At 39.6% G+C, this 23926-nt stretch overlaps 1 protein-coding gene across 3 annotated transcripts; it reads left to right on the top strand.

Annotated features, from left to right (window-relative positions):
* The first annotated feature begins 980 nt into the window (after nucleotides 1-980).
* On the top strand, nucleotides 981-22163 carry usf2l (upstream transcription factor 2, c-fos interacting-like). 3 transcript variants are annotated; one of them, XM_086079240.1, is made up of 11 exons: nucleotides 981-1371; nucleotides 1774-1811; nucleotides 3285-3382; nucleotides 3956-4075; nucleotides 5815-5974; nucleotides 10410-10497; nucleotides 12303-12341; nucleotides 15255-15313; nucleotides 15492-15586; nucleotides 17488-17616; nucleotides 21064-22163. In XM_086079240.1, exons 1-11 carry the CDS (start codon nucleotides 1337-1339, stop codon nucleotides 21151-21153), a joined length of 951 nt encoding a protein of 316 aa, XP_085935366.1. In that variant the 5' UTR covers nucleotides 981-1336; the 3' UTR covers nucleotides 21154-22163. The 3 variants fall into 3 exon arrangements, with proteins under 3 accessions (XP_085935366.1, XP_085935367.1, XP_085935368.1); XM_086079241.1 differs by lacking the exon at nucleotides 12303-12341; XM_086079242.1 differs by lacking the exons at nucleotides 981-1371; nucleotides 1774-1811; nucleotides 3285-3382 and adding an exon at nucleotides 3771-3879.
* Nucleotides 22164-23926: the final 1763 nt, after the last annotated feature.

Here is a 23926-nt window from a genome sequence, read left to right as displayed (position 1 = left end):
AACGTAATTATTTGTCAAAACTAATACAAAGACTTATTTTATCACCTGCAGTGAATTCCCACAATTGTTTAAAATTTCCGAATCGTGGAAAAACTGCTCGGGGATGTTGCCTAAGACGTACCGTGTAGAAAACGAAACGAATAAAGGTTCCTTTTATGTGTGGCAAAGTTCATTGCAATCAAAATTATTATTTACACAGTAAATAATATTAATTGCTCATTAATCATGCCTGTATATTATTTAGAAAAGTGGTTTTATATGTTACAGTGATTAAAAAAAAATAAAGAGTTAAAAAAAATGAATTAGCAAGTTTTTTGTTGGCAAAGGGTGCCTGTACTACTTGCATATTGTATAGTTGTGTAATATACAGTATTAAACTGTCATATAGATATTTAATTACATTATATTATTATATATGCGTTTTGGACGCTTTGCTGTTATGTTCTGGGAGGTTGTGAAACCATGTCATAGTCTAGCTTGTATGAGGTTGTAGCCTCCTGTGAAGCACTTTTGTGATGTAATAAAACTGAATTGAATCCTTCCATGCATTCATTATCTGAACCGCTTTTCAATTTAGACAAAACAAACAAAGAACAAACTCATGTCATGATGAGTCATGACCCACCAAAAAGTACATTTACTTGCATTTCATTAAAAAACATACAACTATTTGAATTTAAAAAGCTTTATTGACTTTTTTTTGGTGGGCAAAATATATAGCTGTGACTGTCACTTAGGGAACTATAAAGGACAGCACATTTTCGACATAATTATGTATATAAACATACAAAAACAAACAAACAAAACAAAAACACCAGTTGGCAAAATGACAACAAATACAGTTGACTTGATTTGCTGTACAGTACAGGTGATGCCTTCAGGTATTGCGGTACATCGTGCGACTTTCTGGCGAAGTGAAACATTAAAAGTTAGCTTCGAGCTGCAAAAAGCTTTGATGTTGCGTTTAGTTGCGCAATACCGCAACTCGGAAGTTTGGGAATCAATTCGTAATACATCGCTGAATGGTTTACATTGTTGCTAGGCGTTACAGTTTGGACATTCCAGGTCATTTAGTTGCCGCGGGGTGTACAAATTACCATTGGGATAAACCGCTTAGTTGAAATTAACGGCGTTGGAGTCACTTCAGCTATCCCAGCTGCAACGACCGCCCCGCCGGCCTCCATTTTGCTTCCAAAGCCGAGCTACGACTCACGTGTCCTGGGCTGTCTCCTCTCACATGACCCGAGTGTTTGTTCCCGTGATCAAGCACTTCCATCTCCATCCGTAGCACCGAAGATCCCTTTTTTTTTTTTTTTTTTTTTAAATTCCGACCCTGATGGATATGCTCGAACAGAGTCTGGACAACGCCAGGTAAAACCGTGACACAAAAATTGCTAACCTACACAAGCTAAGCACGACATGCTAATAATCCTTTCCCGAATAAAGAAGGTCTTACTTTAGAAAGTTGAGGTTGTATCTTTTTACACTTGGTTGCCGAGGGAACTTTGTTGCATTGCGTGGCAAATAGACGAGTGTTTATAACACAAACTGGATGTTTATTGGAAACTAATGACGTAAAAACAGGCTAGCAAAGTTAGCTTAGGCTAGCTTTTAAAACTAAACTAGTCAGGTTCCAATTTATAATCTGAATCCATTTTAGTCGGAATCTCACCAAAGCTAAGATAAGTTAAAGTTGATTTTTTTTTTTGCGATAAATTGCCCTCAAAATCAGGATTCTTAGCGTTAACGATATTATGTTGTGTTCATCCGCAGCCAAGATAAACAAGACGAGGAGGTGCAAGCATCTGACGGTAAGTTTCACACAGCTCTACATTAAACGACTAAGTTGTAACAATGCACTTGACGTTGGACTTCCAGGGAAGCGTTGTTGCACCTGAATTTGCATCCTCCTCAAAAGTTTCCAGTCACTTAAGTTCATAGAAGACAGGTGAAATAATCTTTATTAATCAAGTACACGAAATTTGAACTCTGCTTTTGACCCATCTTTGCGAAAACGCACTGTTCGTGGCACACGCTAGAGGAGGGGGGCTGCTTAGCCCCACCAGAGCAGTTCGGGTTGTCTGTGTCTTGCTCAAGGACACCGAAGCAGTTGACGATCTTAACCGCTTGGCCACGGCCGAATGAACGATCAAATAAATAATTTGGCACTTTTCTTGATTGTCAGAACAAGTCATCACCTGCATCTTAATAAACAAACAGTTTGCAACGAGTTATTTAACTGATCCGGTGAAATGCTTCCCATCTTTTGGGCCCGGGGTAAAACGGAGTACCACACAACTTCTGCTGTGCCAATGCTGAGTATGGCTTTTGCTACCATGACGACTGAGGGTGCAATTGAGGCATTAATACAAGTGACCCAACAAACTAGTTTTTAGGAGCAAACTATCGCATTACCATATTTTTTGGGGGGCTTGCTTGAGCTGTGAGCAAAATAAAAATAAAAATACAATGACAATGAAGCATGAAATCATGATACACAAATGTTAATTGTTTTTACACTAGGTTTTTTATAAAGTACAATACTGGAAAGTGCCGTTTTGTTAAAAAAAATAAAATAATAGGTGTTACAATTTTGTTTGTTTGTGTTTTATTGCATCTGGAACATATTCATGGCAATTCCATTTATTTCAGTGTGCAAACATGATTTGAGATGTGAGTGTTTTGTGTTACGTGCATGGTCACAGAGCAAAATTAACTTTTTAGTCAAAGCATATCTGTATTTTTCACTGGTGTAGGCAACACTTCATCACCAAGCCTTTGAATTACACATAGTCAGTTAGGTATATCACTAAAGTTTTATTTTGTTCGCACACTTGATGGGTTGGCTAACACTTTCGAAACAAACTAATTGTGTGAACGCATTTAAAAAGTCAACTTTACATATGTTCCCTTTAAAGAAGCAATGAAAGTTTTAATTTTTGAGGGAATGTAAATATTTGAATGATGGGAGGGAAATCACATGGTCTGAAGACAGGCAACTGGGTCTACTGCGCAAGCTTGTGGGTGGCGGTGTTATGATTTGTAGTCATTTAGTTACCTAGACAAATACTAAATGAGCAGTTTTGCTCCTCATCAATCTGTGTTTGTTTTTTGTTTTGTTTTGTATTTACCTCCTGGGGCAGATGCGTCAAAGTTCAGCGTGACTCCTCCACTTGTGTTGATAAAGGCCATTATGACCCTAGGGCGTTATTTGTATCTTTTTACCCCCTCCTGTTGTAGTTGTTAAACAAAAAGCAATCTTAACTAAAATGTCCTTCCCTTAGACGGAACCGGAGACGAGCAGACAGCCGTCACCATACAGCAAGCCGCGGCGTTTGGGGATCACAACATACAATACCAGTTCCGCACTGACGGGGGACAGGTGAGTCAAGGCTAAACATAGAGTGGCCCTTCTGAGTTTGAACACATATTTTTTTTTCTGCTATAAATCAAAAGAATCAATTTCTGGGTCATCATAAAATTTATGCTAACTTAACTTTACGTAACATTTTTTCAGTTTTTTAATATCTACTTCTTTTTTTTTTTATCCGCTAAGCCCTACATCATTTTAATATAGATGAATTCAGTCTGGAAAATTAATGTGGCATTTGAGATCCGGTCATCCATGTGGACTTGTTTTGGTGTAAACATGGGGTGAGAGAGAGAGCGTGAGCAATATCATGTGATTTCGGGCCGGGCTGGGATTGGCACGAGGCCGCTGTCACATGTCAGTCAGGGGAGGGTGAGAGTCACATGATGCGGGGCTACAAATTGGGTTTCCCTTGGAACAAACAAGACCATTTTCTCATTTGGCAAAATTCAGTTTGGAGCATTATTGTGCTGGGCTGCTAAGAAATGATCAACAAATCTACCAGCCAGGTATATGCACTGTAAAACAGAAGATGTATTTATTTTTTTAATCTTTTTTTTCTTCTTCTTCTTCTCGTCGTTATAGGTGACGTACCGTGTGGTCCAGGTCACTGACCAGAACCTTGAGGGACGGGACGACGCTGGCGGTGCGGTGAGCGTCGTCTCTGCGGCGGCCTTCAGCGGTGCTCCTCAGGCTGTTGCTCAGGTACCAATTAAACAGATACTTTGATTAAATAATAGAGGTGGTGGAAATTCAGACATTGTTAAGTAACCATTATCAATATTGCAGCCCTCGATTTATCCTTCTCATGCACAAATTATGCTGGATTAATTTTGTTTCTTTGGAGGGGAAAACGTTTTTGTCATAATTTTCAGTTTAGGTCAGGTAGTAATTCACCTTTCTGACAACCAGAACTATTCTGGCGCCTGTTGTTATCAAACACGAAATATTGTAGTCTACTGGGCCTTTTCTGTTGAGGATTCATTGTTATTGTAGTGGCTTCCCTTGGCCTTCAGGGGGCGTTACTCACCTGTGTTTTTGACAGCTATCTTATGAGTTACCCCTGCACAGGCTAATGCAGTCGATGTTGTAAGCAAAGTTGAAATGGGTATGTCAAATAGTTGATTTTAATGATAAAATATTAATCCAGTTTTTAATTTATTTATAATTTATTTAAAAACAATGTCAAATAATAGTTATTTATATTGTATTTTGAACTAACCAATATTAGAAAAAAATCGGCAAACAAACAAAAATACCAAATATTACAGGACTCTTAATAATCGAAATTCTTGGTGAAACAGATTTAAAAAATCCTGAGCGTTATTATCTTTGTCAAGGCAAAATGTGCTGTGTTTAACCTCTCATTAGATTGTGAAAGTGTACATTATGATGTTGCGAGTGTGTGTGTGTAGCCAAAGAGGCACTTTCATTTAAAGTGCTTTACCCCTTGAACGTTCATCCGAGAAAAGGACTTGCGGAAATGGGAAAATGGATTTCTAGTGACCTTGAATGCAGCACGAGGCACGCGACCTCACCGGCCACTTTGATAAGTACCCCCGAACATCTAGTTAAGGCCCTCTTGTAATTGCTGTTTATTGTTTGACTAAATGATTGGCCTTTTTGGGGGCAGCGCTCTCGAAAACTCAACAGTACTTAAGTAACACCAGTTCCAGCCATTGACATGAAATTGGTTGGACATGTCTATCATAACAAGACACGCAAAAAAGTCTCAATGCTCACAACTGAACAGGAAGTTGGTCATTTTGGTTTAAAGCAGGGTTTATAATTTAGGAATTCAGCCAAATTGGCCCCACTCGGAAACAGGAACATTTCACAGATGGGTGAAGCTAAAATTAACCAAGTTTTTTTTTTGTTTTTTGCCCACTTCATTTAATGTGAACATGGTGTCAAGGTTGGATGATAATTTTGAGCATTGGCCATAAAAGGCGAGCGATAGAAAAAAAAATCAGCAAAATGGTAGGGACATCTACAATGACCGGAGATATAACAGGTGAAATACACTGTTTTCATTATATATGTTGATTATATTGTACTTTAAACTTTTAAAATAGGTCAGTTTGACCCGCCACATAACAGGGGTGTTAATGACTTGTCAAGCTCGCAAAGCGGCACGGATGGTAAAACGTTTGTCTGCCGTGGATGACGTTTGAATTGCAAAAAATCTAATTAACTTTTGGGTTTAAACCAGATTTGTTCGACAGGAACGGTGCTTATTTTAGCTTAGCACACTTTCCTTTTTCCCACTTTATTGCAGCTGTCAAACAGCACTTTGCCATGCCTGGGATGGACGGTGGTGGGCGGGGTGGTCTCTTTGAGCCGAGACTCGTATTTGGTCTGACAAGAGAGCGAGGCGGGCTTTTTACCTGCCGCCCGCTCACACTTCCCCCGTCCTCCGTCTGTCTCTCTTTTATCTGTCACAGGCGGTGATCCAGAACCCTTTCAGTAATGGAGGAAGCCCGGCAGGGGAGTCGGCGGGTGGGGAAGCGCGCTTCGCCTACTTCCCAGCAGCGGCGGTGAGCGACGGCGCCGTGTCTGTGCAGGCCGCCGCCGCCGCTGACCCTACGCTCACGCAGGCGGGAGGTGAGTAGCAAAAGGGGAAGGGGGGGGGGGCGCTCAATTTGGGGCGAAGCGTACTGACAATACCATAACCAGAAGTAGACCAAAAGTAGATATAATACACTTTTATTAAAATTTCAGTTCAGTTCATTAGTATTTTTTCCCCTGCCTTCCTTGCGTCACGCCTATGTTTTTATTCTTTAATTCTTTCTTCCATCCTTCAATTGTTGAAATTAGTGCATTCCTTCCTGCCATATTTCTATCTATCTTATTCCTGGCTTCCTTTATCCCTCCTTCCTTCCTTCCCTTAAAGGGGAAGTCAACCACCCCATTTTTATTTTACTTTTTTACAATAATATGTTCTATGTAGCCCCACTAATTCAAACATGATATTCCGGTTAATATTGCGTTAGTGGAATATGAGTTAAGCAGCAAAATCCAGCAGTTTTTATCCACTTTAGGGGACGGCCATTTTGCCACTTGCTGTCAAGTGAAAATGACATCACAGTTCAGGTCTCAGGTAACCAATCACAGCGCAGCTTCAGAAAAGCGGTGAGCCTAAGCCCTGAGCAACATTGATGTCATCTTCAGTCGACAGCGAGGGGCAAAATGGCCGCCGCCAGAGATGGGCAAAATGGATGGATTTTGCTTCATAACTCATATTCTACAAATGTAATATTAATCAGAATGTAAAGTTTAGACTAGTGAGGTCACATAAATCATATTATTGTCAAGAAATGTTTACGATTGACCTCCACTTTAAAGCTGACTTTTTTGCCTTTCTTTCTTCCAGTACCTGTCCAATACTGCTTTAGAACCGATTTTCTTTGCTGTTGATCCAAATAATTTTCCTTTTAGTTTTATTTTGTGTTTTTAAATCAGAATAAGTCACTCTGTGGCGTGTGCGTGTGCGCTACTTTCATCACACAATTCCTTCATTGTGATAGGATTGATGAGTGAGAGTTAAGATAATCTGCTGTATCTGTTTTATAAATCATGTAGCTAATTGCATTACATGTGGACAGCACAGGTCATAAATATAACAGACAGACAGTAAAGTACACTGGCAAAAATAGTGTGAAATTACATAGAGTGGAACCTCAAGTCATGCACATAATGCATTTAAGTCTCCTTTTATGTTGTATGAATATGGGTCACTGTGCCCCAAAAAGTAAATCTTTAAGAAATATTTTTTAGCATGTGCCAGAGCTTGGTCACTCGTCCCATATATAGCCGTGCCAATGTTGAGTACTTATTTTATTACCATGACAACTAGGGGCGGAGTTAGGGCTGGTTGCATGTTGAGCCCAGAGTGTGGTGTGAACTACAAAGCCTAGGTGGAGTCCAGCACTTCCTCACCAAGCCCCTGAATTCCATTTGTCAATTGACGTGTTGGATCTATATATGTGATGGATGCGGCAGACGTATCACCGTACACAAATACCCTGCACCTCTATGACGACAACCTCACAGAGCAGTTGAGTATGTAAGCTAATCTGCGCATCCAGCAAAACTCAAGTCGAGCTTTTTTTTTTAACTTTTGGCTTTGACGTGATAGTGTTTGATGCAGTGCAGTACAATTTCAAAAATATCTCTTCGTAATTCTGTATATGGCCCTTTATTATTTTAGTATTGTTTGTTGGCTTCATGTTAAGACCGCTTAAATGAGATTTTTCGGGCTACATAGCTAACTACATTACTGACTGGGCGCTGTATGCTTCTGGCTTTGAAGGTTCAAACATACAGTAAATCAGTGCTGATTCACGGTTTAGCATTCACTTATTCGCATAATCACAAATTTAATGAAACGGTTGCTTTACCACCATCTTGGTAGCAAGGAAATATGTTGACGTGAATTCAGGAGCTTCATTAGTAGTGCTTTGTTGCCATCTTAGTGCCAAGTAGCTATGTTAAGATGGTATCTCAGCGAATGTTTTTTTATTTTTTTTTTATCTGGGTTCATTCAAAATTGCAAAGGCATCCACAAACAGTTTTTCTTGAGGCAAAGAAATTTTGAACATGTTAAAAAATTCTTGCTGTATCTCACTGAGCGGCCAATGCTTGCATATAGCGAATGTTTTTTTTTTTTGGTCAGGATTTGTTAAAGGTTGCAAACATGTTTCCAAACAGTTTTTACTTGTAGCAAAAAAAAAATCCAGTTTGGGAACATCTTTGCCACCTTTAACAAACCCTGACCAAAACCAACATTCGCTACATGCACAGTCGCAAGCGTTGGCCGCTCAGTGAGATACGGGCTTTAAAATGAGTTGAGATTAATTAGCAAGTTGCCGTGTCAACATCTTGTGGCATCTTTCTGCACTTTTCCAGGGAGGTGACAATTACGCTAGGATTTTCGCCAGTCTCGGCTGAGCTTTGTCCCTTTTCGCCAGCAAATTGTAGGCTTCTATTGTATCCTATAGACTTAATTCAATTCACTACACACGCCACGGTGCGTTCACTCTTTCTTTCAAGTCATAAATTACGGGGGGTCTCTGCCGATCACATGTGATTACTTAACGTCATATGAGTCCTCCTCGCACGGCTGGCTTAATGCGTCATGTCATCTCGCTGTCGCTGGCATGTCCTCGGGGCTTCTAACCTTGACTTGATGTATAAAAATATACCATGGGTTTTCAGTTCAGTTCATCATATAATTCCATAATAGGGTCCTTGGTTTATGATGGAGTTCCGAACTTCTGATCACGATCCTATGCTCACGCAATTGTAAAGTTAGAATTATAGAACATAAAAATTGATCTGAAAAACACTTCTAGGGAATGCACATGAAACATTCCAATGAAAAGTGGCAAAAAAAACCTCCACATTTATTCCTGTTAAAGGATCTGCAGACACCACCTTACTTTGACAGTCAGCAACTATTAAAGTCATAATGACATCGATTTTTTTGTATGAAAAAGTTTTTTGTATAAATTGTATGAACTTATTTGCATAACACAACCAATACAGCAGTAACTAAGTGTGTCTTCTTACATTGTGCACCATTTGTAATATTGAAATATCGATAGGGGCCGTCATAAACTGAGAATCCCTGCTATGGTGAACCAACAATTAACTTACTGAAAAATGTCTGGATATAAAACGACAAAGTGAATAAATCCTTCTTCAATCTTATTAAAGAACTCAGCTTTCAGGATGTCTGTTCATCCTTAAAATACCAGATTTTCCTTAATTAAGGTTTTAATTTTGCGTTAAATGGCACATAATCCTCAAATTGGCGCTTAAAAATGACAATATCCAACATTTGTAATGTGGCGCCATTTTGTGACCCCAAAGTCTCCATTTTAACCGTTAAAAATGTATTGAATTTCAACGTTCTTAAGCTCACAGAACGCCTGTCTTTGAGCACATTGGACTGATTTACGACACTTGGGCAACGAGCTGCCCATTGTGTCTCTGATATAGTTTTTTTTTTTTGCCACCGCATGACGGGCACGCACGCACACACACAAGCGCATAAAGAACAAATGAAAAGTAAGTAACGGCGGCGAGCGCGCCACGTGAATGGATGGGCCTCATTTGTCACAATTGTCGCGTCGAGTCATGTGAGAGGCCGGCTGATGTGTCTTACTTAGCGGTGAACTGTTGCTCAATTGACGGCAGGTTCCCACTTGTATTAAAGGGGAAGTCAACCTTAAATATTTCTTGACAAGAATATGTTATATGTGAGCTCACTAGTCTAAACGTGACATTCTGATTAATATTACATTTGTGGAATATGAGTTATGCAGCAAATTTTGCGACTTGCTGTCGAGTGAAATGACATCACAGCTCACCTGTTTTCTGAAGCTGAGCTGTGATTGGTTGTTACCTGAGACCTGAGCAACTGTGATGCCATTTTCACTTGACCGCAAGTGGCAAAATGGCCGCCTTCAAATATTGATAAGAACGGCTGGATTTTGCTGCTTAACTCATATTCCACTAACACAATATTAACCAAAATACCGTATTCAGACTAGTGAGACTGCATAGAACATATTATTGTCAAAATAATTTTTTTTGGGGGGGGGGGGGTTGACTTCTGCTTAAAAAAAATAAAAAGTATGGGTTCCCTTTAACACACCAGCTTTGAACTTGAAATCCGGATTGGCAGTTCATTTAATAAATATGATGACATGTTTGATTGTAGAACAAATTCATCAATAATTCTCAAGTCCCTGACACTCCGAAGTCATCCATTATCACAGAATGGATTGCGTTCAACTTTGGAGTTTCTGCCGCACTCCGCAACCTGCTTAGGCAGCATGCCAACCCAAATTACTGTGAGCTATACGAATGATTCCGTTGAACAGACGGACAAATATTCATGATAACATTGACATCGCAATCGTCTTTGATGCTTTGAATGGCACGTGGGGCCGGTGTCAGTTTGTTTGATGAGGGTGAATTAAAACAAAATACAAACTCTCACATTAACAGATGACTGCCATGTTCTCCACAGGCCAGTTCTACGTAATGATGACCCCTCCCGAAGTCATTCAGACGGGCGTCACGCGAAGTATTGCCCCACGCACGCAACCCTTCCCCGCGTGAGTATCACATTCACAAAAACAAAAACGCAATTCTAAATCACTCAATTTAGGCTGGATTTTCACTGCAGGTCCAAGTGCACCATTCCCCTTTAATACCATTTCAGCATGTTTACGTTGATGTAACAAATGAAACCATTTAAGTAACTCCACAAGCGTCAACACTGAAGTAACCACTAATGTATGAATAAACCAAATGTTAAAGGTTATATAGTGTTTATGGTAGTTGGCCCGGTCTGACTTTAATGTTCTATAAAGCGTCCTATTTAGAATATGTAATGCTCTTGAATGTAGAAAGCCATTAACGTAGCATGCCCAATTGTATTGGCAGATGTTCAACATGTATTAGTTATTTTTTTTATCTCAGTGGAAAAAACCTAATTCGGATCAAAAGATATTTAAAAAAAAAAATCCTGTTTAGGTTGTTAGTGCATTTCAATTGTGCCACTTGAGAGCAAAACAACCAGAAGTGTAATGTCGCTTGACACACACTACAAATACAAAGACGGGAGAATACGTGAAGGTTATATTACACTGCTGGGATAAAAAAAAAAAATGTCAGGAGCACAATCGTTTATATATATATTTCTCAAGATGAGTCATAATATTTTATTGTGTGTGCTGTTTGGCGCGTATAGGTCTATAAAAGCTTCTTATGGCCTATTTCAGGACAGTTTTCTCGCTCGTACTACTTTTACGCCCAACTGTGTTTCTGCCCTCGTTCTGTCTACTGTTGTTTTAGCCCTAGTTTAACCACTCTTAATAATAAAATATATAGAGAATAATAAGTATTTATATTATTATCTATTTGGTAATATATTATAATTGTAAAAGAAGAACCTTTTTTTTTTTTTTACAATAATATGTTCTATCCAGCCCCTCTCGTCTAAATATGGTATTCTGGTTGATACTGTGTTAGTGGAATATGAGTTAAGCAGCAAAATCCAGCCGTTTTTTTTATCCTTTTTAGGGGGCGGCCATTTTGCCACTTGCTGTTGACTGAACATGACATCATTGTTGCTCAGGTCTCAGGTAACAACAACCAATCACAGTGCTGTTTCAGAAAACAGGTGAGCTGTGATTGGTCGTGGCCTATGCCCTGAGCAACATTGATGTCATCTTCAGTCGACAGCAAGTGGCAAAATGGCCGCCCCTTGAGATGAATAAAAACGGCTGGATTTTGCTGCTTAACTCATATTCCATAAATGTAATATTAATCAGAATGTCATGTTTAGACTAGTGAGGTCACATTATTGTCAATAAATGTTTACGGTTGACTTCCACTTTAACTAATTATGCATAATTGATTGATGTTGTTGTTTTTGTTTGAATTCTGAGCCAATCAAATTTGACAAATTTTCGGGCATTCAGTTTTGGGTTTTCCACGGCATATTAATCTAAATGGCGCCATTCTGTTTTGATATACTAAAATAATTTTTTATGCCCAGACGAGTTGAAATTAGAAGTTTTCTCTCGTCAAGGAACAGCCGCTTACCTCCGCAGCAACCACATGACCGATCAAATCGAGTTACGTCAATTTTTCCCGTCGTTAGCATTCATCCGGCACTAAAACGTGCTGCTGTTGTTCGGACACAAAAGACGCATTGTCGTGAGTTAGCCACATGACAAACAGGAGACTCGGCATAGAATTTTTATTTTTTTACGGGTGTGTTGTTGTTATTGTGTGCACGATTCCTTCAGCACGGGCGTTTTTTTTTTCCATTATGAGTGTGAACTAATCAACAGTGACATTCCCGTTTGCCAAAGTGAAGTAAAAACCTCCCCACCCTATGTGCCGTCCGCAGAGATGAAAACGAGATGCTGCGGCACGAAGGTTTAAACTGGTGAGGAACGCTTTTCACTTTCCCCCTTCCTCCTCCTCTTCCTCCTCTTTTTTCCCATCACCACCATCACAGCACATTCCTGTTTGCAGCAAATGAACTAATCAAATTAGATCCCGAGCAGAGAGAAGATGCCTCCTTCCTCCTCCCCTTTCCTCCCTCCCCTGCACCAATCCCCGTTGATTCTCCTCGCTCTTGATGTGTGAGACGCAGATGTAGCGTTCCCTCAGTGCTGACCCTCATCCATTGTTGTTAGCCCGGCAACCCGTTCCCCGTCAGGAATTAGAAATTAGGTCGCCGCGCTGCGTCTGGAAACATCTCCAGACTCGCCACATTCTGGCTACGCAAGCGGTGGCTATTTTATTTGGGCAGATAGTGAAATGATGTATACTCACTGGACACTTTATTAGGTGCACAAGCTGATGAGATTCCGTTAAAAGCCTCATTCACAAAGCGATCCCACAAAATTGCAGCATTAGAGCCATAACAAGACCCAGCAAATTTTAAAAGCAACCGTATAAAAACAGTATTTTGCATTAACTGAAGGTCTCTCTGGCCTTTTACACAAAACTAAGGGTGCTCTGATAACACTTTTTCCAGTTCTAAGGTTTGAGTTCTTGCTGAATTTTGAAGATTTTCTTTAACATCACTTATGTTTCACTCAAATGGAACGTTTTTGGACTAGCACTTGTCATTACAACATGACATACTAACAGAATGAATATCATAAAACAAAACAAAACAACAACAAAAAAAAAAATCAATTGTGTTATAACTAAAGCTTTTCAACTTTTTGCAAAAAAAAAAAACACTTCGCTCTCCAAGTTCCATCTTAACTCATTCACTCCCAGCCATTTTCACTGAAGCGATCCCCTTTTGCTGGATTTTAACTAATTTTGCAAGGCCCACAGAATATTGTATTCTATTGCAATAAAAACATGGAGCCTACCAAAAGAAAGATTAGAGTCTCTTCTTTCATCAGGAAAAAAAAGTATATTTAGATCTGTTTCCGTTTTGCAGCAATTAGCATTAGAATATAGCTAAGTTTAATCATTATTCACACATATATTTAAAACACTGGGGAATAGAGCCTTTTTGCAACATGTCCCTGGTTGATCTCTTATACTCTGCTGCCACCTACTGGCCGTTTTTGTAATAACTGCCATTGCTTCAAGCATTCTCTTCAGTTTAGAGGCTGCATCAAAGCCTTCTGTATGCGCTAGCATAAAAAAACACATAAAAAACATATTTATACGTTTTTGGGAGCAAATGAGTTAAAAGTGGACTCATGCTAAATTTGAGTATGTGTCCCCAACAAGTGTTAACATGTTATTCAGATTTATATTGCATTTTTGGAAAAATAATTCAGCGCATTAACAAACTTCCCATGAGAAAATATTAGCATCAAAATTTTTACATTTACTTTTTCTTTAGATTTTTAACATATAAAGAATTGACAGCTTTGTTTAAAAATTATAACAAAAATTGCAGGGAGCTTCCAGGTTCATCAGCATGTGTTAAGCTAAATTAAAAACTAAGCAAGTAAATAGTTCCCTAAAGTTTTCTATTGTAAATAGTAAAAATAAATAAATATATATATATATATATATATATATATATAAAAAATAAAAATAAAAAGTGTAGTGAGTTCCCAGTGTCAGCATCATTTTTTATAAAGTGTAAATTTAAGTAAACTCATAAATGAAAAGTTACCTGTATCTCTCTGAGCGACAAATGCATGTGAATGTAGCTAATTTGGGGGTTTTGTCAGGGTTCGTAAAAGGTTTCAAAAGATCTTCGCAGACAGTGAAAAAATTTCTGAATATGTTCAAAATGTCTTTGCAACACGTAAAAACTGTCTGTGAACATCTTACAAAAATCCTGACGAAAGCATTCACCGCTGAGTGAGATACCAGCTTTATCGGCTTTCAGATTTGTAAAAAAGGCCGATGATGGAAATAATGTGAAAACGCCGCAGAGAAATCAGTGTATTCAAGTGAGGCTCGTTAAGCGAGTGAGACGGCGCCGCGCATACAACTTGTTCTATTTGAGATTCCTTGTGAATAGAAATAAGTGAAAAAAAGAATAGAGCATGCGCAAAAAGTAAACCAATGCTTCGTTCATTCGAGGTATTCCGAATGCCGTTACATACACAAAATGGGGTAGCGCAGGGCTCTTCTTCGGGTTTTAATGCCAATATTCGGTTTGGGTTAGTGACTGCATGTAAACGTACCGACTGTATAACTTTATAGCAGAGACTTTTTTCTCCCACCATGTTGTACTAAAAGCAATTGTCGTGGCGTGTCTCTGCGTGAAAGCGGCCACGAACACAGCAATGTCCCGCTTCGCATGAAAGGCACAGATTGATAAATCCCCTGCTCCTTTTTTCTTAATGAGTAAAAGATAGTTAGTGGTGCTGTGTGAGGAAAATAGGTCATTAATATTTATACGCAACGGTGTTACCAGACCCTTCACGCTTTGCTGCACGGTTGGAAATGGTTTCACTGCCACATCTTAATTAACGGAATACCTGAGGGAAGACGCCCAGACGACAGACAGTTGTCTCATTAGCCGGCAGCTCGGGATGCCAGCAGACGGCTCGCTTCGTCATCACCGTTGTTTTACGGCGCAGTAAAACGGCGTGGCGCGCTCCCCCTGCGGGCCGCACCTGGGAAGCCGAGAAGGTTGTTTGAGCTGGGGGCGGACATTTAGGAAGCCCGACGTCGGCTCCCGCAATTAGAAAAGACATTGTCAAAGATAACAGCCCAGAACAGTTGTTAAAGAGTGTCGGGGATGAGGTGAATGTGAGGGCTCACTGTGTGTGTGTGTGTGTGTGGGTGCGTGCGTGTGTCAGAGATGGGGTGATATTGTGGTGTGTGAAAAACAAGCGTCTGTGTATGTTTTGTTTCTGTGAAGGAAAATGGATGGGCCGCGAACGCCACGAGATGAAAGGAGGAGAGCGCAGCATAATGAAGGTGGGTAATTAGCTGTGATTGCGGCCTTTTCACTTGTCTGACAGGGCGGCACAATACAGGCTCTGTGTGGAAATGGATGTGAGGCTTGACAGCTGTTTGTAAAGTGGCCACTAGAGGCTGCTGTGGAGCTGTCATTGCCCGGCAACCCAAGGAAAAATGACCTCTTCCTGCTTTTTAGTTGAGAGGCGACGGAGGGACAAAATCAACAACTGGATTGTGACGCTCTCCAAAATCATCCCTGATTGCAACATCGACAGCACCAAAACCGGAGCAGTAAGTTGTTGTTGTCATCCGCTCAGTGGCCACTTTACTCCGTTGAAGCCTCGATGTCACACTGAACAGCATGATGAAGAGGGCTCTGTAAATGGCAATTGCAATTGAACCAGGAAATCTATTAAATTATTAAAGCGCAAACATGTCTAATGTGCCCCCACTAGTCTAAACACGGTATTCTGATGAACTCATGCACTCCCAGCCATTTTCACTGAAGCAACCCCCTTCGCTCCCGACTGGTTTACTGGATTTTGACTGATTTTGCAAGGCCCGCAAAATATTGTGTTCTATTACTATAAAAACATGGAACCTACCAAAAGAAAAATTTGAGTCTCTTCTTTAATCAGGAAAAAAGTATATTTGTATCTGTTTCTGTTTTGTAGCAATTAGCATTAGAATTTAGCTAAGTTTCATCATTATTTTCAAACCTGTTTTAAACATTAGAGAAAAAAGCTTTTTGCAACATGGCCCTGATAGATCTCTTATACTCTGCTGCCACCTGCTGGTCTTTTTTTTGTAATAACTACCATTGCTTTAAGCGACCTCTTCAAGTTAGAGGCTGCATCAAAGCGTTCTGTATGCTCTAGCATAAATAACCAAAAACCGTCTAGATACGTTTTTGGGACCATTGCACTATTTAAAAGATAACGTTTTTATACGTTTTGGGGAGCAAATTAGTTATTGTGATCAGGGTGCAGCCATTTTAGCTGAAATTGACAACAAACTGCCTTCGGGCTAGCATTGCGGGCGTCACATGACCAAACCCAGAAAACAGGTGACGTTTGCAATACGAGCCCAAGGGAAGTTTGTTAATGCGCTTAATTATTTTTCCAAAAATGCAATATAAATCTGAATAACATGTTAACACTTGTTGGGGACACATACTAAAATTTAGCATGAGTCCACTTTTAACCCATTTGCTCCCAAAAACGTATAAATACGTTCTATTTAAAATATCACCATGCTCCCAAAGACATATTTATATGTTTTTTATGTTTGTTTTATGCTAGAGCATACAGAAGGCTTTGATGCAGCCTCTGAACTGAAGATAATGTTTGAAGCAATGGTAGTTATTACAAAAACGGCCAGCTGGTGGCACCAGAGTATAAGAGATCAACAACGGCCATGCTGAAAAAAAGCTCTTTCCCCACTGTTTTGAAAACAGATTTCTAAATATTGATGAAACTTAGCAAATTATAATGCTAATTGCTGCAAATGAGTTAATGGATCAAACACCTGTTGCAAATTTTGCCATTCGGCCCCTTGCTAGAGAACAGCAAGCTGTGCAAAAAGTACTGAAACACTGAAAAGTTGGATATGTGTATTCAAAAGTTTAAAATGTCAAATTAAGTTCATCTGTAAAAGTTATAGTTCAATTTGAAATTTCACTAACCTTAAGTGAGCAGTGTATAATGGAAAATTGACTTTTTGTTAGTATACAAATAAGTTGGGTCTGTGGAGTGCTTCTCTACCTATCAAGTGTGAAATTACACAACTAAGTAAATCCTATTGTTAAATTAGCCAGTGGCGACTGTGCACATGCACCGTTCATTTGCAGTCTGGACGCAAGAGTGGGGTTTGTCGAGTGGGGTTTGTCATGGGTTTGTTCATGTGATGTTTATAAGGTTGAGCCCTAAGGCACTGTGATATCATTTTCAGCAGACAGCAAGTGGCAAAATGCCCCCAAGCTGGATAGAAACAGGTGGACTTTGAGGCTGAATTCAGATTCCACAAAGAATACCGTCTTTAGACTAGTGGGGATCCAGAGAACATATTGCTGTAAAGAAAATCTTTGACCTGACTCTCCTTTAAACCTGCAGTTAACCAATCAGGGTAAAAACAAAACAATGTGACTGTTTTGGAAGGCTATAACTCCCAGCTATTAACTTTTGTCCTTCCAGAGCAAAGGAGGCATTCTGTCCAAAGCGTGCGACTACATCCGCGACCTAAGACAAGGCAACCAGCGGCTGCAGGATAGCCTGAAGGAAGTGGAGAGGATCCAGGTAGACAACGAGCTGTGCAGGCAGCAGGTAGGGAAAACGCCGGCCAGGAAATGGCTTTTAGGGACATTTCGGAGGCTTTTTCCAATTTACTTCCAAAATGAAATATATTGTTTGTAATTAGTTGATGTCATTTGAAAGTAATTAACAAAATTACTGTCTCTGAATTGAGGTACTTTCACCAAAACAACAGCAAAATTGTAACGTCAATAAACCGATGAAAGTACAATGCATCTTGAATGATAATTCCTTCATTAGAGCTTTTTTTTTTTTTTTTTAGCTCCATTAACTGTTTGCTACAGAAGAGGATTAGTATGGAGGACCAAAACTGCCCAAATTCTAAATAAACAAACGACAAAGTAAAAAAATGGATAATAAATATATAATTTGAAAATTTAATTTAAAAAAATCTATATAAATGGAAATAATATATATACATAAATAAATATTTTGTATTTAATTTTTGAGTTATATATTTTTTTTATATCCGTTTTTATTTTCACTTTTGGTCATATATTTATTTATATAGTAATTTATTTATTTAGAATTTTGGCAGTTTTGGTCCATACTGCCAGGACGAAAGGTCCTAAGCGTGTCTTGGGTTGGACTCCACCGTTGCAAACTGCCTTTCATTGGTCGAGTGAGTGACGAAGAAGGAAGTCTCGCCGGCTTGCATGGAGAGCTCCAGCAATGGACGACTATCTATCTAACTATCACCACAACTTGCGACTTGAGTTGCTCGACAACAAGTCGAGGTGACAGTGGACAAGATAGTCGTCCATTGCTGGAGCTCTCCAATGCAAGCTGGCGAGACTTCCTTCTTCGCCCAGCCGCTCACTAGTTTGCAACGGCGGAGTCCAACCCAAGACATGCTTAGGACCGCTCCCTCATTTGAATAAAATTTCGACCTGGCAGTATGGACCAAAACTGCCAAAATTCAAAATAAATAAAATATATATATATATTGTCAATTTTTTTTTGTCATTTATTTATTTTTAATTTTGGCAGTTTTAGTCCTCCATAGATTAGGGCCAGTAAAGAGGGGAAAACAAGTTTGGCAGGATTCTCACTTTATTCTCAGAATTCTCATTTTAAAATCAGAATTTTGACTTTTTAAAGTCAGAATTCTGACTTTCATCTCAGAATTCTGACTTTAAAGTGAGAATTCTTACTTTAATTTTAAAATTCTGACTGTAAGAATTCTTACTTTATTCTCAGAATTCTGATTTGAGTGAGAATTATAGTAGCACTAATAGTCAGAATTCTCACTTTAAAGTCAGAATTCTGAAATTAAAGTCAGGATTCTGAAATTAAAGTCGGAATTCTCACACAAAAGTCAGAATTCTGAAATTAAATTCGGAATTCTCACACAAAAGTCAGAATTATGAGAATAAAGTCAGAATTATGACTTTAAAGTGAGAACTCTGAGAATAAAGTGAGAATCCTGCCAAACTTTTTTCTCTCGCTTTACTAGCCCTAATCCTCTTCCGAAGAATGCTTATACCTGTAGGTTAAAAGAAAAATAAAGTATGAATGAGTTAAACTTGTTTCGTATTTCCCCAAGTGGGTGCAAAGATGAAACCTGTTAAATAGACACATTTGCCTCACGGGCCTGCGTCAAGTCTCCCGGCACTGAGAGTAAAATCCACCAGCTCCCCCGTGTGCATCTTCACTTCTTCTCCGAGTGGATCCCAGAGTGGTTTCGGAGGTTAGCTCCTCAATCGCAACCTTCCGAACGATCAAAGTGCTCGCTACTACCTGCGAGAGGCGGCGGGAGTGAAAACAGACAGGCAGCCAACTTGCATGCTGATCTCCTCCCTGAGTATTGAGTGTGACTGTACACCACATCCACACACACCTCAGAAAGCTTAACATGATCTCTTGGGCTCCTCCTCGGGGGGGCAGGAGGGGAGCTGGCACCCAGCAGAGTTGACGCACCGCATCATTCGATAATCCTCTTGGTTATGGTTTTGACTTTTGTGGCCCGCTGTGTTCTAATCTCGGTTTACGTCCATTGGACAAAGGTATCGAGACACATGAAAGGAATAGATAGAATGAAATGTGAAAAATTACTCAACTTTAATAATCCCCATTTTCTTTGATATTTTCTTGTGTAAAAACAGCACAGGTTAGCATAAGCGTGAGCAGACAGCAAACACTTCTTTGAAAAAGATGCCGAGTGCGATTGCTTCAAACTGTTTATTGACACTATTTGAACGTATACCGTAAAAAATGCTGCATATTTAACCAAAACACAACTTTTTCTTATGAAAGTTCGGGATCTTAACGCTAACACACAATTGGGATCACTATAGACTGTCTGATGAAATTAGCATAAATAATGCTGTAGTAAGAACCCTTTAAACAACTGATATTTGAACACAAATGGTGCAACACTTTTTACAAAGTGTATAACAAGGCCCACTGGCGGATATTATTTCTGCTTAGTGAAAACGAGTAACATTACTAGAACCGTTTTCATATCAAAGCCAAAATCTCAGCATAGCTGCAGTGTTGTTAGCAAACATTAGCAGCATTCTCTGGAATGTCCGCTAACAAGCAGGGCTAACCTTAGCTCTTCCCTGACATACAAAGATCTTAGTCTCTCAGTCAAGAGACATACATACGTCCTTGACACCAATAACTACTTTACTTTTAGGCAGAGCTTTGGCGACCTCTTGTGGCATCTTTTGGTATAACAGAAGGAGAACACAAATACGCCAAGACACAAAAAATAGGTTTGTTTTTCAGCGAATAGCATTGGATAGATTCCACTGAAAAAAATGATAGGTGAATTTGTAAATAGTCAACAGTGAAAAGGCTAGGGGTTCACTGTACATCTGCGCCTTGAGATACAAGTCTAATGCATTCCATGACTACTCATAACTCAAAATATCTGTATCGCAAGTCATCTTTTCCTATAGAAATCCTACTCGTCTTCCCCCAAAAAACAAAAATTGTTGTAATGTGTATTTTAATAAGGAAAAATGTCACACTATAATATTGTACCTTATAAAAACATACAGCAATTGCATAATTAAAAAGAATGAAAGCGTATTTGTCACACTGCATCGATTCAATGCTGCTACTTGTGGTATTATTCTGAATCCCACTTGGGTTCTTGACAGTCCTTGCTTCTGCAGCAGGAAATCTTTATGTAGCCGTGCATTCATTCATAGTAACATCTCAACACCTCTTTGGGATCATCAGTACGGCACTAATATTAGTTGTTCTACGCAGAGGATAAAGAGTATATGGCTGTAAGTACTGTTACAGTATATTCTATGCCTGCATGTTGTTGCTGAACCATTTGTGTTCAATCCGTTGCTGAAAAAAGTACTGCAACATAGATGGTAATAAGCATTAGCTTTAAGCTAATGGGGCATTTCTTTAGGCAGCTGTTTTAAATACACAAAGGGAATAAAATAAAATTACTCCTAACCAAAACCCTCTTCTTTTTCTGCCTTGCCGGTCAAGATTGAGGAACTGAAGAACGAGAACGCCTTGCTGAGAGCGCAGCTCCAGCAGCACGGCATCGAGATGGTGGGGGAGACGTCGCCGCAGTAGCGACGAAGGAACCGCTTCCGCTCCCGCCGCGTCGCTTCGGAAAACAAACCAAGGACTTGTGAAGAATCACGCGTAGCGAACTCGCCGGTGCTACCCTCCTCACGGCCTCACCTAGGCCGCGCTCGACTCTTCCGCCGCGGAGGAATCAACACCTTCCTGCTGAACTCCGCCTCACTCAAGGACGATGACATTTAATTTCATTAAGTCTGCCCCTCCTTCCCCCTCCCCAACCTGCTCGGATGATCATCATCATTATCGTTACTTTTGGACTATTAGTTGATGCTTCTGACTTCTTTATCTATGTCCCCTTTTTTAGCTGCTTTAATTTATTAGTCTGCTTGCTGACAGGTTGTGGAACGGAGAGCAGTTACAGGGGCGAGACCCCAAAAGACAACGATCAGTCACTCGCTAGCTTTGACGCAAGCCTTTTTCTGGTGGGGGGACCCAGTGTGCAATTGTGACGCTCGACGGGGGAGAATACTTGAAATGTTGGGCATTTTGCTGAAGAATTCCACAGTGGCCGACACGCAAGGAAAATGAGACTTAAGCATAGGAAGTGTGGCCCTCCAAATCGCCTACCCCGGGGACAAATCAGCTCGCCTTCGCTCAGATGATAACTGTTTTCTCGTGTGATGAAAATAACAGCATGTCGATTATTTTTTGAACATCTCCACTGATCTATTCTCATCAGGCCCCCTGAGCCAACGCCGGAGCAATGGATAATTTCTGCCGCCGCAGAACGTGAAGTCGAGGCAAATAATGCAAATGCTACACAGACATTTGCTAATTTGCTCATCATCAAAAGGTCATATTGTGGCTGATCCTTCCCCCTCCCGCCCCCCCCCACCCACTACCCTCAATTCTTCTTTTGAAATGGCAAAATGAAGAAGATGAACTTCCCCCTACTCGAGTTGACCCCCTCTGTAGCAGCCTCACTGTCTCTCAGGTTAGATTGTAAGACGTCTTTTCTATCTACAAATGGTTAAAAATAAACATTTACCTAGCTATTATCATCCATGTGGATTGCTTGTCAATTAGCCACGCCCCCCTCGGAAATGCAGATAGGTCAAATGCAGCACTGAGCAGAGATCTGACGCCCTGCTGGTTACATTCATTATTTGGAGGTTGGAATTCAAAGCTAACTCCGATAAACGCATCTGAATAAAGTTATGCATCTGTTGGCATAGCCATTTTTAATCTTTCCAAAATCTATTGGCATACTGTCTACTCTTTTTTTTTTTTTTTTTTGCTTCCTTTCCTTAATGTCCTAAATGAACCGAGCATTTTCACTCCTCTTTTAAGGCAAAAAGAATATTGTGTGTTATGACTACATAAACATGGTAGATACTATATGAAAGATTAGATTCCATTCTTTCATTACAAAAAAAGTATGTTTCTACCTTATTCCGTTCTTTAGTAATCCCCATTTGAAAATAGGTAATTTGAATGACATCAAGTGAAAATGAAAAAATAAGGCGAAAAGATACAATTGACTACATAGATACAAAAACAGTGACTTTGACACTAAGGTTTTTTGTTGAGTGATGCTTTGTGAATTTGATTTAATGTGACAAACGCTTTGATCATTCACGTCATCCTTGAAAACGTTCTATTTTTTAAGATCCGCCACGTTTTCATGTAATTTGATACCCGGGAGCCGATTGAAAAGAGATACAATGCTGCCATCTGCTGGCCATAGTTAGCGGGTGTATTTAGATTTTTCCACCTCATTCATGAAGCAGCACTGCACAGTAGTTGTACTGCCCATTAAGAAAAAACTAAAACATAGTTGACGTCAATAGACGTTATTGGCAGTATACAGTGGGCACGTCCTTAACGTCAGTTGAGGTATTTGGCGGTAAAAGAGTTAATAATTAAATATATGTTTTTATTTAGCAGCCAATTAATCGGTTATCAAAATGTTATTCTGCCAAATATTGGAATTGGCATCGGCCTAAAAAAAAATCCCCCTAATTGATATTTTCTGGAAAATACTGGCATACTTTTGTTTACCAAAATGCTAAGCTAACAAGGCTAACCATACTGTACTATCCTGTACTATATTGTACGGCTGCTATGGGTTAGCGATGGCTAGATTAACTGCTCATTGTTGATCGACAGAATTTGCGGGGCACAGTCATTTGTTGAGAAGAGGTGGCAGGGACACAGACAGGTATGCAGGTTTTTGGTACCACAATGAAAGGGGCTCAAAAACGTTTAAAAAAAAAATTTGTGGCACGGGGGTGTGTAAAAGTGTTATTTTGCGTGCAATGACAGGGTGCCAGAAAGTCTGTATATATTTTTGAATTATTTTAGTTCCCCAGTGAAAGGGTACCGTATTTTTACACAGCAGAAGGGTGAAATATAGTGGTACGGTTATTTTAGTACTCACTGGAAGGGTGCCAAAGAGCGTTGGGTGTATTCCATCATTTCATCTTTGGATCTACCTACAGATCTGGAGCGAACAGCGAGGTAGACAGACTGTCCTTTTTTAAAATGTATTTTTATGTCTGTTCTGTGAATTCCTCTCATTATTGGAACAAAAGTTCTTTACTTAAGCACACTCATCGATATACAGTATGTACATAGTTACTTGTACTCTACCGTCACCAGTCACAGCAAAAGGCTGAATGTAAAGCACCATGTTTAAAATACAATATTTTTTATATACATTTAGTTTTAATATATTTGACACTATCCGGTGAATTGAAGTCTAATAGTAATAACAGATTAAACGAAGAGAGTAATATAATACATTTTATATTCTTATATT

The sequence above is a fragment of the Leptonotus elevatus genome, chromosome 6 (assembly GCF_054856555.1).
Source record: "Leptonotus elevatus isolate MCC_2025b chromosome 6, RoL_Lele_1.0, whole genome shotgun sequence".
In the NCBI taxonomy this organism is placed as follows: domain Eukaryota; kingdom Metazoa; phylum Chordata; class Actinopteri; order Syngnathiformes; family Syngnathidae; genus Leptonotus; species Leptonotus elevatus.
The sequence above is the reverse complement of the archived record's forward strand: the minus strand, read 5'-3'. Positions and strand labels throughout refer to the sequence as shown.